This window comes from Zosterops lateralis (genome assembly GCF_965231275.1).
Source record: "Zosterops lateralis genome assembly, chromosome: 2".
NCBI lineage: Eukaryota > Metazoa > Chordata > Aves > Passeriformes > Zosteropidae > Zosterops > Zosterops lateralis.
The window spans coordinates 79,151,293-79,169,181 of record NC_139763.1 but is presented as its reverse complement, the minus strand read 5'-3'; the positions used below and the strand labels follow the sequence as shown (position 1 = coordinate 79,169,181).

The following is a 17,889-nucleotide window of genomic DNA, read 5'->3' as shown; positions in this document are numbered from 1 at the left end:
TGGGAATATCGGTCCCAGATGACAGCAGGAGCCAAAACTGCATCTCACACATTTGCATTTGTATGCTAGGACAGAAGCTCAGCCCAATGTGATGTGATGTCCTCCCACATGGTGGCCAAGGAGGCATGAGGAAGTTACTCAGTGCTGTGCCTGGTGAGCCCCACACATGCCCCTTCTACTCTCTTTCCAGCTGGGCCATGGCTGTTTGCCCCTGCAGAAACAGACTTGCCCATGAGGGAACCACACATGATGTGCCAGCACTTGCTGCACCTGAACATCCCCTTTTGTGCATCAGAAAACTACAAGTTATGAGTTGGCATGAATTTATCACTCCTGGCTGATTCTGCCCAATGGAGGATTTTCCTGTACTTGACATCTGCCAATGGATGACAAGAAATGAGGATTTTCTTGCCTTCAGCTGCCTTCAAACCTCAACACAAGATCACTTCTTTGGCGATATTGCTTCAATTTTGAGGCCACAGTAAGTAATTTATACCATGAAGTCTCAATGCTTATGCAGTGCAGGACTGAGTTAATCCCTGAGAGACTGGTTGAAAAACAAAATCCCTTTTTAAACACAGGCCGTGCAGGTGGCACTGTGGAGAACCCTCTCTGCACACAATCAGCTCTCCACAGTGTAAATCCTTTTGCTATTGTTGCTTCCAGTACAAACCCTACAAGAAGCACAGCTCAAAAAAGTCAGGTTCAAGGCAAATGAAAGGAGATGTTTCTTCACACAGTGTGTGGGTCAGTTGAGGAAATCTGTGCCACATGGCACAGTACTAGCTAAATTCTAACACCTCTTTGGGTGGCCCCTGAAGTGTGAGAAAAGCTGTCAGATGAGCTTGCTACCAAGGTACCACTGTATTTCAGGAATTCTCTGAGCCTTTCTCAGAGGAGGAACAAGGAGATTTGCTATTTCATAGGGTGCAACTAAAAGAATTGTTGGGCATGAGACACTACCTTGGTTTGACCCTTCATACATATGACAAAACCAGATGGAATTTTACTAACTTCAGCTTCATCACCAAATCTTATTGTATATTGGTCTGTGTGATTAATTTAATTAGTTGGTCCATCATAAATTCCTTCCTACCAAACCGGTGTTTCAAGACTGCATCATGCTTGCAGCATTCTCCAAATACTTCAGTCTCAGTGTGTGGCATGTTTTCCAGTCCTTTGGTCCTTTGGAGTTCCTGTCAGAACTTGACAGTTTTTGATGTTTGATTTCAGAGCTGTACATCATAGCTGGTCACAGTAATAACTTTTGTACATCTCCAATGTGGATGCAAAGTAAGCTCTATTTTTCCAGTTCAGTGTCATCTTGGACAATGATTGAATATCCAGTTTCAATCACACAGCCTGCTCACAGTGATATCTGGAGACCTGTCAGCCATTTCCTTTTGAACTATGTTAATTTTGTGTCACTCAGGTTTCTTAAAAAAAATAGACAGTAAGAAACCAGATGCTTTAAGAATCTGAACAACTATTGCCTTTAAGTTGCACTTTCATTGAAAGAGTTACCATGCAAGTTTGAAAAGATTCCTCTAACATCAGCCCATGTTGCTTGAAATTAATTACATCTTCCCCTTCCTAAATTCTTTATTGTTTGGGCTGTATCTGCTCCCCAGTAGTTTTGCTGAGCTCTGCATAAAGCTGCAATTACCTATTTAGTCTTTTTATCTTGGCATTAGCAGTCTCCCTTGGTGTTTCAAGACTAAATAAAAGGTGACACTAAAAATTTGGAGAACCTCTCAGCCAGCCCTTTTAAAACTCTTTAAGACAAATCATGGGTATACATATTTAAAAAGTCTAGGTTTAAGAGCAGCTGTTTAATATACTGTTCCTGTTGAAATTTCACCATAATGATGTTCAGCTGCCACAGACTGGAACCAAAGAAAAAAAATATTTCTGCCTTTTCTGCATTATTTTTATACATATGCTATTTCCATTTAGTAATGGATGCAAAAGATTAATTTTTTCCCTTAAGCACTTAAAAAATAACTCTTCCCAAATCATTATTAACACTGAGCGTGACTCCACTACAAGAGTGCTCATACCAAATCAATGCAAACATAGATACCTAAATTAAGAAGCTCTCCCTAGCCTGAAGTCAGCCTGTTCCACAAACAGGCTCTAAGTCAAAGACACTTGACTGTAGAGGATCTAATTATCCTAAGAATTGTGTTCTCCTAATTTAAGCACCTAAATTCAATCCTTGAGATGGGCAGCCCCTGGGACAGGATATTCTTTGGGGAGTCCACCTGGTTTTAGCCCAACAGGGACAATCACATTCCCACAATCAGTGCTCAGCTGACAACCACATGATTACCCCCATCTTCGGCTTTGCTGGTAGGCTGTGCCTTTTTGGAACTACTGTAACTCCTACTACTACTTCATCTCCTATAAAGACAGGCTGAGTGAGTTGGGGTTGTAAAGTAGGGAGAAGGCTCTGAGGTGATCTAGTACTTTCCAGTACCTGAAGGAGGCTACAAGAGACACAGAGAGGGACTTTTTACAAGGATGCAGTGACAGGACAAGGGAGAATGACTTTAAGTAGACAGAGGATAGATTTAGATTAGACATAGGGAAGAAATTTACTCAAGGGTGGTGAAACACTGGACTAGTGAAAGAGTTGTGAATGTCCCATCCCTGAAAGTATTCAAGGCCAGGTTGGCTGGGGCTCTGACTAACCTGGTCTAGTGACAGGTGTCCTTGCCTGTTGCAGAAGGTTTGGAACTAGATGATCTTTATGGTCCCTTCCAACCCAAACCTTTCTGTGATTCTGTGATTTTTTTTTTTGCAGGGGTGATAGGGATGGGCCCCTGATTTTTTGCTCCCTTGAGCCCATATTAAAGAGGAGGAATGGTACAAAATTCAGTGGCAATTCAAAAGATCTGGAACAGCAAGCTGGGGAGACATGGTTCTCTCCCTCCAGCTGAACTACAAGTTTGTAGAATCACTTCATTGCCACTGGGATGAAGCCCCTCCTGGGGTGACCCTGCCAGCTGTTGAGCAGACTCCAGGGCTACCATCACACTGCTCCTGCAAATGCTATACTTTTTAAAGAACACAAGTGTTTTGGAAGGGGTTGTACTTGTTGCCAAAAGACAAAGCTTCCTCTTTCTTTGTTTCGCTATTTTTATGTTTTTATTTTTAACGCAAGTATTTTCCATTCTTATTTCTTCCAGATGGGAAGAAATGCCTTCCCCAGAAGCACTGTGTACAGCAGCTGGGCACCCCAGGCTGAAGCAGTTTGGAGAAAGAGCTTCCCTATCTGATTCACCTGCTCTTTTCTTGGGCACGGCACTGTGGAGAAGAGTATAGAGAAACAAAATACTTAACCAAGTTTCTCCAGCCTGTGCAATTTTATTTAGCTTTTTGTTTCTTCTTCCCTGATCTGAGCAAAGCTATTCCCAGAAAAAGGGAACAGTTTCCCTACTGTTACTCCCTTATGCAAGAGTTTCCTAATCTCTCCATCTAGTTGCTTTGCTGGAAGCTTCCAGAACAGCCCTTTCTCCCAGGCTCGCCTGAAAGGCAGCTGTCCTCCTGGGGCTCACTCAGCAGGGACTTGAGATTTGAATGGACAAGTGCTGCCATTCCCACATGTTTCAAACCAAGGAGATGGGACTCCAAATACCACAAGACTGGCAAAGAGTCCATCAGATTAACAACATGAGCTGCCCATAACAATGGGGATCTACTCACTTTGGAGCCTTTCACATATGTGGCTGCACTCACTTCCATTTTCTCTCTCAGGCTAGAAATGGATTGTTTTTAAGTAAAAAGCCAAGAGTCTCAGTTAATCATTTGATTCCAGGAACAAACTTTTAAACAACACACCAAATCACAAGATTTCCCAGCAAAATTCTGAGGTTGCCAAAGCATTTATTTTGGGAGTACAGGAGGTACCAAGCCAGTGGGTAGGCCCCCACCATGGGCTGTTACATTGGGGTGCTGGAGCCAGTTTACTGAAGATTAACAACCAGGTCCATTAGAAAGCAGCAGTTTCCAGCAGCAGTTTCCAGGTTGCAGCAAGCTTATCATTGCTAGAACTTTTAAGCAGAGCAAAGGAATGCATGAAAGCTGCTTGAGCAGCCCAACCTGGCCCATCCCTACAGAGCTGGGCTGGGGGTCTGACACAGCCAGCAGACTGGGCAGAGGGGTGGCAGGTGAGTAAGCTGCACTTCAGAGCTCATTAAAATCGTAATAAAAGCTGAAAAAGTTTTGCTACAAAGGACAGGTAAGAAGGAAAGACTCAGATAACTGGCTGAATCTGCAGAGCCAACACTTACGGAAAAACAAACAAAAAACCTCTCTTCTTTTTCCTTAGCATGTTGCATACAAAAATATACTAGAAGGCAAAGGATCCTTTTTATACTTACATACACAGACACTTCTGCAGTATAAGGAACATGCTTTGATCCCATCTGCTGCATATCCCCCGCCTCCTCTCTCCTCAGCATTTTTCCTTACTCTGCCTTTGCTCTCTGTGTGGCCTTCAGCCAATCAGCAAGGTGAGCAGTATGAAAAGCCAAACAAGCAACCCTGTGCTTCAAAAACTGGACTCTCCAAGGAGGTCAGGGCACAAGAGCTGAAGCAAACAACTAATCCTGAAATGTTGGGCATTTCCTGCCCTGGGCAGTTCTGGCAGAAAACAAGTTGTACTCTACTGTTTGACTGCTCTGTTGAAATGCTTCTTGTAGAGCAGCACTAAGGCCACGAGCACAGCCTATTAAACAGACCAAAAGTACCACCCATGATGGTGCCATGTGGGGTACTTAAAATCTGTATGAGGGTCCTCACACTGTACATGAACTGCCATTTGAAGGGAGGGATGGTTCTCATCTCAGTCTCTGAACCAAGATGCATAACATATGTGAGAGAAGCATCTGAACACAGTGAGGTTGCATAGTCAAGGGGACATCTCTGCATCAAGTATTGGGGTGCACATCTGCCCCAGATAGTGCTAATGGGAAGGGTACCAACCCTTCCTTCCCCATGTCTGAGAGATGTGGTATCAGCCTGGATGAAGCACCAGATCATCCAGCAGCACTTCTCAGTAGTGCAGGACAGTAAGGTAAATAGCACAGCCACCATCTACTGTCTCTGTGGTGATGGAAACAGATATCCAGAAAACTATGCCCCAATCATCCCATGCATGCATGATTCTTTCCAGCTGAAAGGAAGGAAGAAAGGAAAGAGTTGCATTGAGCTTATGGCTACTTACCAGGATATTGGTTTGCTTGTTGCATGTTGACCACATTCCTTCTTTGGTCTTTATAATCTGGTGGTGGTCTTGTCAAGTGTCTGTTCAGCTGATCTTGTGGAGTTATTTTCTCCTAGAGGATTAGAGTAGAAGCACATTAATTTGCTTTTCTTTATGCTTTCCTGGTTCTGTGTTTTGCCAATCTCTTTCTTTTCTCAGTATATACAAAACTGAAGTATTTCTTCCTTTCACCCTGTCTGGTTTACAGGAGAGTCACTTGTGAAACTGTGCCATCACCTACTGAAGTCTATATGGAAATTTCTTTGCTGGTTGCATTGTGTTTGAGTCTGGTTCAACTTTCCTCTGAGCCTCTGGGAACAATAGCCATGTCTGCACTGCTGTACAAACTGTATTCCAATTTCAGCTTGTCATCTCCATCCACAGCTATGCCCATCCCTCCCCTCACTCTGTCTTCCCACACTGGACAGACAACCACAAAACCCAGCAAAATCTTTGCTTTTTGCTCCCCCCAGCTCTCCTCAGTGGGGATACCAGCAGGACACATGGTTTAGCAAGAATGGTGCTGGGCTGGCTGTTTTTATGCCACTCAACATTGCCCTGTGCTTCCCTGTACATGTGTGAGGTGCTGTCTTTCCTCTTACATTAAGAGTACAAGAACTGAAGCAAGGACAGCAGGGAAAGATTGCAGAAAAAATATTAATTGGGGAGTTTTATTTTTTATTTATTTTTGATCTTGCAGGGTACATGTCTCTGGTGAGAGGATGATAGAAATCCAAGTTCTTGAATTGAAATCTGACTAACTGCCCTGTACTCATAAAGATCTGGAAAGAGCAGGCACCAGAGTCAATGATCAGAATCAGTGTGGTTTGATGCCTCCAGAGTGCCACTGCTCACTCATGAGACATGGCTCCTTGGGATACGTGCCCCCATGGCAGGAAATTGTGAGTTTGGTGCACACGTGCCTTTACTGGACAGCTGCTAGGACAGCATCACACCTCTTCTGCAGTGTGCACAGCTTTTGTGCTCAGCTGCCAGAATGGCAAACCAGCTCGTCAGTGTGAAAGCATCAGGCTCTGGCTGATGATGCAAAGCCATCGGAGTAATTTGGGGATAATCTGCCTGAAAACAATGTGCATATGGACTTCCTAGTGAAAAATCTGTACTTTCTTCTCCAAGGAGCACCTAAAAACTGGGAGAAGAGCCTTTCTTGTGTTATTTAGGCATTTCCACAATTCATGATGGGAGTGAGGGGTCTGATTATGATTTTTAAGGTTTGTTTTCATATCCTGTGCAACCTGAATCCTTGTGAAGAAGACAGATTCCCAGGAAATCCCTGCAATTCATGTAAAAACCATAGACAAGCTTTATGTATATTTCTATGTACACAATACAAAAGTAAAGCCAAGCTGATTAAATTTACATTTTATTTAAGAGAAGCTATTTGAGCAATTAAGTTTTGGTTCTGCTAAAAATTCTGACAGAAAACTGCAGCACAGAGAGCTGACTTGAAACTCCTTTTTTCTTCTGCATAAATAAAAACATCAAGAAATATTTCCTTTATAAAATCCCCCATGTCTTCTAAAATGACCAGAAACTCCCAACTAGTCTCTCAGATACCAAAGGAGAGAGAACTGGCTGTAGATATCTAGAAATGCAAAAATAAAACCAGATAAAGTAGGACTCACATAGGATCCCAGCCAAGCATAAAAACTTGTGTCTCACCCCAAAATCAAGGTACCTGATCCTTGTTTACACTCAGGCATTTTACACTCTGCTGACTGGGTGACAGATCCTGGAAGTAAACTTTCCTCTGAGGTCAAAGTAGCAGAGCAGTGCACCTTGGTTTATCTTGCAAAGAAAACCATGGACAATATTCATATGCCTCAAAACCAAGCATATGCCTGGACTGTTCTTGTAATAAAACTGCAGCAGCTTGGACACTTGAGTTGTTTCATATAGATCGAAGAGGATTTCAAAAATGCTTAGAAAAGTGCTGAAAAATACAAGGCACACTCTTGAAGTTCTAGGCATTGCCAAAACAACCTTGAAGTTTTAGGGGGCTTTTTTCTCCATGTCTTAGCTTTCTTTTCTATTGTTTTAATGACAATATTTTCCATGTAAAATAAGAAATAAGTAAACTTACAGCTTCTGCCAACATCTGCTGCTGCAGAAGGAGTTGTTTTTGCTCCATCATTTGCCGCTGCAGAGCCTGTTTCTTTTCCATCAGCTGCTGATTCAACAGTGATTGCTGGGATGAGTTCATGTAACCACTTCCAGTGTTTGGATTTGAGCAAGAACTGGAACTTGGAGTGGGGCCAGCTCCCTGGCCTACCACAGAGTGTTGTTCCTGAAACAGAAGAAATGGCTCGTGAAGGATGAAAATACTAACAAGCATCAAGAAAAGGAATAATCCTTTTTATGTAATTAGCTGAAGTTCAGGACACAGCCCACAGACTCTCAGGACAAGTGACTGATACAAAGGCTTTGACAAAGTAAGAAGGAGATTGAGTAACTTCATCCCTCAGGAAAGACTCTGAAAATGTGCCAGGTGGTTCCAGTGGAAAACCTCAATATTGTACCAGGAGCTTGGGAAACATTAACAGAAGTAACAGAGCTGTCCTGGGATCTTTCAGGAAACGTGCATTGGGCTGTACAGCAGTTTGTTTCACCACAAGGGAACAAACTCGGCGTCTGCTGGTTCCTACCATCTGGTGAACAGCAGCGAGAAGCTGCAGACTTATTGCTGGAAGTGCCATCTATTCTTAGAAAATACAGAGGTGGCAAGTTAATACTTCACAGTGGGGTGAATGGTGCTGCTTTCATTCGTCCCATCATCTCCCTGACAAGAGCAATCTCTGAGAGACTGCTAATTGAATCCCATTAGCAACACGATTAAATAGGCTTAGACTGTATCAACTTCCTTAGTAAAATAAATGTGTAACTGGGAAGGACTTTGAAGAGTGTTTTAGGATTTTTCTAGTCTTTGCAAGGGATCTAGATCTGCTTCCTCTTCCCAGTGTGCAGCTCCATGACAAAGGAATGGCAAAAATCATCTTAGAGGGGAGGGCACATGAGAACTCAAACTATGCTCATATAAGATGAGAATGTACACAGAATGACAGTATGCTGCTCCTTTTCTCTTGGCCATTATTTCCCTTGGCAGCAATATGTTTTCTGCCTACTTGCTCCAGCAGTGTTTGGTACTTGGGCCTTTACCAAATGTAGGAAATAGCTTTCTCAGTACACACACAAAAATACTCAGCCTATGTTGGATCACTCGATACCCCACGTATTTCTTAACCACATAGCTACAAAGAAAATGGGATACGCTGAAGAGGTCACAACAGTCAGGAGACACATCCATTCCCTGACCTCACTTGGCTGCAATTCAGCATAAGAACCAACGACATAACTCTGTATAACCTAAGAGGCAGCGGCATTTTTGTCTTGCAATACAAGACTCCACAGCAGGAGTCTGATGCTCCCTGTTATGCAGCAGTTCTCTCAATACCAAGCTGTAGAGCTGGGATCTGGGCTACTATCGTAGTAAAGCTCTGCTCCGTGGCCATTGTCCCCCATGGCATTTGGGCAAATATGGGCTGAGAGGCATTGAAACAAGGATTGGTCATCCATAGCCTCCCCATGCCCTGAAGACCACGGAGCATTGATGTTTAGTGCTTTGCAAACTCCAGGCAAGATCATTCCTGCTCCTTAGCTTTTGCATCCCTCCCCTCCCCAGTAACACACACACTCAGTACAGACTAATCCCACTTATCTTCCTACCATCTGGCATGGAAGAAGCACAATGATTGTTATGGGTATTTCTATTTTAAAATAACTCTGTGGCTTCTAGATGGGGCCACATGAGTGCGTAGCTAGTTAGATAAAGTATTTGAAGACTGTTACTGAAATAAAAACCATGACTTTCTTCTGGAGCCACCTGCAGCCCCCAAGGCAGTGTTAGAAACCCACCCTTCAAATTTATTGGGCTCTTGCACAATTATATCCTGCACACTTTCTTTCAGTTCCAGAAGGAATCTAGGATTGCTCGGCACTGCCACATTTTTCAGCCCTTATGTTAGCTGCAAGATAGAAAATACCTCCTCTCAACAGACCTGCTTGCCAAGTTGTTGCGCAAACTTTTTTGTCTTTCCTAAAATATTTTGAAAAGAAAAATATGTTACAATAAATTGGCTTTGACTTCTATATTCAAATGACAACTCTAGCTTGAACCCAGCCACATGTTCCATCCATTAATAGAATTCATCTGTTGCGTTTTTGCACAGATAGTGCAGGCTCCCCCAAATGTGCTTTCAGTCCTATGTAAAAAAACCAACAAAGCCTAAGTTTTTCTTTCCCTCATTCCCTACCAGCCCATACAAGCAGTGTGGGGGGGTTGTTTTAAGAGAAACTGTGTAGTGTTCATTCACAGTAGCTATCAAAGAAAGCTCTTCTGTAATAGCCATTGGCACAAAACACCAGCTGCTTGGCAAACAGACCCTGAGAAAACAGTGTAAATCATCAACTTGGAGCCAGGTTGGGGTTTTTTTGCATTTTGTCCTTTCTCTGCTGTTCATGAAATGTCAGTGTGAGCCTATGAATCTACGATGTGTTACTTCTCCTGCCTGCTGATCTTCCCCTTGCAATGGGAGAAGGAAGAACAGTTTCCTAATAAATCAGGGGACTAGCTGCACAGCAGTTTGACCCTTCATGAACCAGTGCTATTGAGCCTTGCTCTCACCCTGCACTTCCATCACTGCAAATCAGACAGCAGAAGGGTTACACTGCTGTCAGGGGTGTGGATCTCTGCCCCTGCACTAGGACAAGCACACCTTCTGACATCCCTGAGAGGAAGGGCAGGTTTGGGTTGGAGTCACCCTGCTTTTGTTAAACTGTTTCATCCTGCTCTAAGCCTGGTTCTACTGCAGCAGCTTTACTACAACTCCACATACCTAGAACTGCTGGTTTTTAATGTCATTCCTGGGTTCCCATGCTGCAGTTCATGTGGTTTAAATTTGGAAATCCTGACCAAAGAAAGTTTGGAGTGGGACATGTGTGCCCCCTTGCCCAGGGGGCTGCAGAGGCAGCCCAGCATCCCTGCAGCTGGGGAGCCCCGAGTGCTCGTGTGCACGGTGTCACCACGTTGTTTCCCTGCGTGAGGAAGGTAAGCTACCCAATTTGCCCCCAAGGAGGTGACATGCTGGGGAGCACATCTCTGCAGCCAGCCAGCTGGAAGCATCGCACCCTCCAGCAGGTACAAATGTCCACCTGGGTTTACCTCCAGTTTCTGCCCCACTTTTTGGCAAAACTCATGCATGTTCCACATTCCTCCAGCTCTGCAAATGACCTACAGCTGTTTTTGGGCCATCCCTCGTGCCAGCTGGGGCTGGGTTAGTGTTCACCAACCACCACAAAACCCCATCTGCCCTGCCAGAGCTGAAGCTTCAGCATGGTGATGCTTGACATACAAAGCAGATGTGTTGCACCATGTTATCTGATGTTACAGTGACATATAAAACCTATGAGATGCAGGAAGACAGTGAGAGCTGCTCAGAGCTGGTAGCACAACTGTGGTTTTGTTCATAAGCATCACAAAGAACATTAGGTTCAAACGTTTAAATTAGTAGTAAAAAAAAAAGCATTTAAGACCGAGTTTGCCTTTCACTATCCCTGCTGCAGCTGATTTGGTTCATACAAATGAAGGGGTATTTTGGCTTCTAACACATATATGAACTTTCTAAATAGACTTTTCTTTTTCCTCTCCTCTCCTCTCCTCTCCTCTCCTCTCCTCTCCTCTCCTCTCCTCTCCTCTCCTCTCCTCTCCTCTCCTCTCCTCTCCTCTCCTCTCCCTTCCCTACAAAGCTTGCCAGGAGCTCTGAACACCTTTTGCAAGCTTATGTCTCTGCATTCTTAATTCAGAAGTGGTTTAAGGACAGTTGGCTGGAAAAGGATGTCTAAACCTTTCCCCTATTTTCTCCTGGAAATGCTTTGAATTGATGAATAATTTTGATGGGACAGAAGGGAAACAATCGTCAATTTTGTATGAAACCACAGTGCCCACAGAGGCTGTTTGCTTCCCAGCCAGGAGCCCTGACATCTGTGACACAAGATGAGCTTCTGCTTCTTGCAGATTTTCCCTCAAAAGGAGATGGGGAATTTTTCCACCTTTCTGTTCCTCTGTGGGGCAACTCATTCTGTGCCCTGCATCAGATCAGGAGTGACAGCTCTGACTTTTGCTCTTCTTTTCCATCAGTTCTGTCTTAAAGAAACAAAGAATTAAAATAAGAAAGGAAAAGTCTCCAGATCCATTTATGTAAGCCTGCTCAGTGACAGATGCCTGCCTTAGATAAGGCTGCTTCCAGGGGAAAGGATGTGCAAAGTCCTGTTCATCTGGTGACCAAACCTCTGCATGATGTCGTCAGTCATAAGTAGCTTGATTCACTTGTGTTAATTGGCATCATGGGCTTGGGCAGCTCTTCACAACGGGCTTAGAGTGAGGATGGTGAAGGAAAAGGCTCCTCTGTGATTTCCTCAAGGCACCAGTGGCTGTACCAACAGTGTGAGCTTCTCAGGGGCTTTCTGGTTTGACTGCAAACCACCCTGAGCACTTGGAAAAGGAGAAGGATGAAGAGGGAGAGGACAAGGAGGAGGAGGAGGAGAATGGTCCTGCAATGTTTCGGAATAGTGCAAGGCTGGTAGCAAAGCCCAGGTCCCTGTGAGCCCCTGATGTGAGCCTCCACAGCCTCAGCTGGTGTGCTCCATTTCACAGCCACAAACTGAGGCTCTCCTGCAGCTGCTGGGCCAAGCAGTTAGATTTATTGAGAAGAGCTGGTCTGACTCATGCAACTTTAGGAAGCTGAACACAGAGTGCTTTGCTGAACAGCCAGTCTCAGTACCTGCCAGCCCTCTTCTGAACCACCTCTATTTTGCTTCATTTAATGGAAGCAAATACACCCCTTTCTGCTAAATACTGGGCTCTTCATGGTTGTTTGAGCTCCAAGCACTGCCTGCTTGTGTCTTTGCCTCAGACAAGAAAACAAAGCTCCAGCAGGACCACAGCAGAGTGCCTGTCAAGTAAGAACTCTTTCAGCTCTAGTGAAAAAGCTAAAGAGTTTTCATATTTTTAGGAATAACTCCCACCCTTGACTGCAGTGCAGAGGGCTGCTTTCTGTGCCAGTGTATGCTGTGGGAGCACCAAGAAGCTCCTGAGGTTAAACTCATCTGCAACAGCTGAGGATCTGATCTGTGTATAAGGAAGTAAGACAGACTGGAGAGAAACATAGCCAAGCAGATTCTCCCTTGCCTTACTGCTTGTTCATCTTGGTGGGAGGGGGAAACAGTATCTTCCTGAGCAACTCAAACTCATTCAACCTTTTTTGATATCTGAAATACACATAAGGGTGAGTCTCCTCAAAGTTTAGGTCTCTAACAAAAAACTTAGAGCAAATTCTCTCTAAACTGCCTGCTGCAGCTCTCCCTTCACTATACAGGGAGATGGGGCTTTATAACTAGGCTTCAGATGTTTAATTTAGACAACTGAGGTAGGAACCAGAAAATTAGATGACAGGAACATTCTCTTGCACTCCTCATCTTGGATGCTTCTAGTCACACTGGAGAGAGATGCCTGGAAGAGTGAGTGTGAACACCCGATGATTTGTCAAGCAAAAGTGGATGACTTTCTCCGGGTATTGTATAGAGTGACCTAAGAGCAGGCAGAAGATACTATCATAGGTCGAATTTCCCCTAATACCTGTCAGAGAATATTTTTATGCATTTCAGGAAGATCGCTTTTATATGTATAGACAGCATTTGAAAAACCTGAATATTGCAAGATCCCAAGAGCTGGATTTGCTGTGACTAATATTCAGAGATACAGCTGGGTGAAGGCTGTAAAATAGTTCCTTTCAGTAATTTTGTGGAGTGTTTATAAGAAGTTGGCTCAGCCACACGAGACTATCTTCTGTGTTTTTCTCCTGAGAACATCTGAGCTCTCAGGACAAAACTTTCAGGGCCAACCATGTTTCCAAGGCACATACACAAGGAAACATGGACACTAACATTGCAATTTCACAAGCCCAGGCTGTCTGCCAGGAATACTTGTACCTTCATCCAGCCAGGGAAAATAAGCAAATGCTGTGTCACTCCTTCAACAAATTGAGTGGTGGAGCCCGAAGAGGAAATGCAGACTAATCCCTTCAGACACTGAAACTGGAAAAGCTCTTGAGAGTAGAGAGCACACACCTGATTTCTGCATCCTCATGGTCACCCAGTGGAGGGATATGTTTGGACATCAAGTGATGCAGCAGGTACTCAGCATGCAGAGGGATAAGCATTTCAGCAAACCCATCTGCTGCAGCTCTCACTGGAAGATCCAGGGAGTTCAGGCTTTTTAAAAAGACATTTTTTTGGACACACTGAAATTTAAGTGCACCCCATAACTATTTTCCGAAATAGGTAACATTGTGCATAATCTCAAACATAAAAATGGGTGAGCAAATCCCTGAAAGGAGCCAATCCTCACTTTGACAGATACTTAGTTATTTGTGCAATTCTTAATAGAAACCTATTATAGCACTTTGCCTGTTCAACATCATCAGGGAAGCTGTTTATGCCCAAGATCCTTGTGAACGTATTTTCAGATTTATCTGTAGTCCTGCCATAATCTCTTGCCAGGGAGCTGCAGAGCCCCATAACCACTAGCAGGCACTCTTAGAACACCAACCCAAACTTCTTAAACTTGGGCAAAGTGGGAGCTGCATCTTGCAGGGTGCAAGGCTCAGATTCAGCCCTTGCACATAGCAACAGACCCAGGAACAGCGCCTCATTACCAGCCTTGTCTGACAATCAACTCTTTAATGAGAACAAAGGTTGACAGTGATTAATCATTAAGACATTTCTTGTTCCTTGCTGCACGTGTTGAAGGCAGCCTCCTGCCGAGGCAGTCTGGCAGATTTCCTGTCTGCTCTATACCAGGGCCCGTGTCCGGACACACAGGGATGTCTTTTCCCAAAGCCAAGCACACAGATGAATGTCTTGTCTCCATTTCTGAGCACGGAAAATTCAGAATGCATGTGCATTCTGCAAAAATAATAAACCCTCAGCTATAAATTTGGTTGTGGTATATTCAGGCAAAATGACCTGACGGAGATTTGTTCATGTCAGAATTTTCCCAGAGACATCAAGGATGGATTATTAGTATTTTACCATGTGCACCATGATGAACTTTTAATGTCATCTTCTGGAATAATGTATATATGAAGGTGTCCATTTTAGAAATATTTTGTTTATTTGTAATGAAAGTAACATGCACGTGTTGAAAGTTCAACAGAGGAGGTTATTGTGAAATCTCTGCATCAGAAGAGGAATGTTGGCTCCATCAAGTCAATGGCAAAACTCCAGCTGACTTCAACGGGGCTAGAATTTCCTCCCAGATCTCCATCCAGCCACAGGGGCACAGTGGCACTCTTGGCTTGCAGTGACCTCATCTTATACTTTTTGGACAAAATATATTGTTCAGAGAGACCAGCAGAGAGCTTCCACTGATGTACTTGTGCAAAGACTATCCTGTGCTTTGTATGGAGCTCTAATTTTAAATGCCTCATGAACTCTTACTCTGAAATAAGTTTGCCGATAAGCATGAATGATGAAGACTCCTATCTGGTTTTGGACAGAACCAAACACATAATCATTTATTCTACTTCAGCATTACCATTTGCAATGGCTGCAATATGCAATATCTACACTACAACAAGCCAGGCCCTTTAGTTTATCATCACACAATTGCAGGAAACCAAATGAGGGAGGTTTCAGAAGCTGCCCCTCCTCTAGCTGGAACAAGAGCTGGTGTGAAAGGACCTGTTTTGCTTAGCACTACAGGACAAGGTACGTGCATGCTTGCAGGCTCTGTGCTTCCATTAAGGAGTGGTAATTGCCAGCTGAGGCAGTGAAAACTTCCTAAACTGGTTGAATTAGACACTTACGATTATCTGTCTGTATTTTTAGTAGGAGTATATATTATCTGTGTATATGTATACCTTATTAATTTAATAAATGTTCTTGTCTCACTGCCATATGTTTATTATCTTTCACAAAAATTATCTAGCCTGGGTCTATACAGAAAATTTCCGCCCACTTAGAAAAGCCATAATCAATTGAAACAAGCATCTTGCAAGGGGAAGCACTGGGTAATTCAGTAACAGGTGACTCTCTCATACATACATGTTTCTATTTCAGTGTTCTGTTTACAAAGCAGGGCTAAGAAAGACACTGGTAGCAGGCTTACGTATAATGTATCTCTTTTGGCATCTCGCCTTATCCTCATGTTTCCCCCTGGCAGCGACTCTGACAGTCGCAGTAAACCAAAGGGTACCTGGGCTCCTTACAGGGAGTTGTGCTCCAGAGCTTGCTGTGGACACCTGGGCTGCTAGGATTCCATGGAGCCAAGTGAATGAGGTATATCATACATGATTTACCCTCCCTATTAATTGTCTGTGGTTTAAACAAATTTGTGTCACTTTTAATTAACAAGTACTCAAAAAGAAAAAGAAAAAAAAAAAAAAGAAGAAAAAAAGAAGATAATATAATATGGAAATTTTCCTAAAGCAAAACAAATAACAGAAATGCCAATTCTTCTGCTGGAGAAGGGAGCAGGCAACCTGAACAAAACATTTAATGAAAAAAGAAAAAATAATTAAACATGCAAAACAATAACAACAACAGAAAAACTACATCACTGGAGCCAAACACTTCAAATGAGCACAACATGGTTACATGACTGTCAGAGACAAATACTGAGATCAAAGCTCTCCTGCTGAGGATACACAGCAAGAACATGAGCATCCTTAAACTGGAGCCTCCTGGGATCAACCTTGTACCACCAACAGCTCCCAACTGTGATGGCAAACAATGGCCAAAACTGAAAAGCAATGTGTGAAGAGTGGCTCTGACCTGCATCTCCCTGCACTGATTGAAGCTGTAGGAGGGACCTGCCTCAGGTGGGACTGGTTCTCTTGTTCCCAGTTACCTGTCCCAGGATAATGACTGGTGCTAACCAAAATCAGCATCTGGGGCTGGTAGCCAAGTGTCACTGGTCACAGAAACAGAAAGTGGGACAAAAACAAATGGTTTCCAACTGGGACAGCCCATGGCACTGGTGCAAGTGCACAATGCATGGTTCAATGGAGCAGCTTTGACTGCCCATCTATGCAGTTTTAAATGAGCCCTTAACACACAACCCCAACTGTGGTCTTCCCTCTCCCTTCTTATGACAATCACTGTCTTTGTTATGAAACAACTTTACTTGATGGGAGTTAATTTGCAGGAATTGACATAACCCTAAGCTTCTGCCATCCCCTCACACAGTCTTGATGAGTGTGATAAAATGGTGCCAGTGGCTGCAGCAGCCTGAGGGTTTGACAAATCTACCTATCCCTCATCTGTCAGTACCAACAGCAGTTTCACTAAAATATGAAAATACTAGGTTTCCTAAAAAGCACCCCTGGGATTTGACTAATTTTTCATTATAATCTCAAGATGTAGGAATCAATGTGGTTTTCTCAGGTATCCCAGCAGTTCCAAATATTTCCCTGGGTAAGCAAAGGGTAAAGTCAGGACCCTGAATTTTAGGAAAGCAAAATTCCAGCCATTCAAAGGGTTAGTCAATAGGACCCCATGATAAAGGGACAAAGGAGCCCAACAGAGCTGGCAGATTTTTAAGAATGTTTTCCAGAGAGTACAGGAGTTCTCAATTCTCAATCCCTAGATGTAAGAAATCAGGAAAGGGAGGCAAGAGACCAACATGGATGAGTCAGGATCTGCTGGTCAAATTAAAGGGCAAGAAAGAACTGCACAGGCAGTGAAAGCAAGAACAGAGATCCCAGGAAAAGTAAAGGAATGGTTCCCAGCTGTGTAGGGATAGGGTGAGGAAGGCCAATGTGGATGGAGCTGAACTTGGCAAGGAATGCTAGGAGTAACAAGAAGGGCTTGTACAGGCATGTCAGCCAGAAAAGGAAAGACAAGGAAAGCTTTTCCCCCCCCAATGAATATGACTGACAAACTGGTAAGAATGGATGATGAGATACTCAACAACCTTTTGCCTCAGTCTTCACTGGCAATCTCTATTCCCACTTCCAGTTTTAAACTAAAAGAGTGCAGATTCAGTCTAGATATAACAAAGAAATTTTTTATGAGATTGGTGAATCACTGGAACTGTTTCCTCAGAGAAGCTGTGAATGCCCCAGCCTTGGAAATGTTAAGAGTCAGGTTGGACGAGACTCTGAGCAACATGATCTAGTGCAAGGAGTCCCTGCCCATTGCAGGAGGCTTGGACTAGATGATTTTTAAAGGTACATTCCAGCTCAAACAATTTTATGGTACTGAGACTCTTTTTCTGGGAGGGATAACAGAGTTAGACAGAGCTCATCCACTTCTGCTTCAGCCCTGCAGAGTTTATCTCTTTGCCTGGCCAGGATCCCCATCATGGGATAGATCTTCTGCCTCATTGCCCCTCTGGTAGCATTATTAGGCATGGTGGGTTATCTGCTGCAGGAAAAAAAGTCTATTTCAAAGGTGACATAGGGCCACTAATGCTGTATAATGGCACAGGCCCTTCAAGGAGCACCTGGCATCTCCCTGAGCTCAAAGAAAAGTGCAAGAGTGCT

The 17,889-nt window shown here is 43.7% G+C and overlaps 1 protein-coding gene across 1 annotated transcript in view; it reads right to left on the bottom strand.

Annotated features, from left to right (window-relative positions):
* The window catches only part of MAML2 (mastermind like transcriptional coactivator 2), a gene marked incomplete at its 5' end in the record, with an annotated part of 210,309 nt that overhangs the window by 5,216 nt on the left and 187,204 nt on the right, over positions 1-17,889 (bottom strand). The window contains 2 exons of the mRNA XM_083854921.1: positions 5,231-5,342; positions 7,374-7,577. Of these exons, the coding sequence (XP_083711047.1) occupies positions 5,231-5,342; positions 7,374-7,577 (316 nt within the window). The remainder of the gene's footprint in view (positions 1-5,230; positions 5,343-7,373; positions 7,578-17,889) is intronic.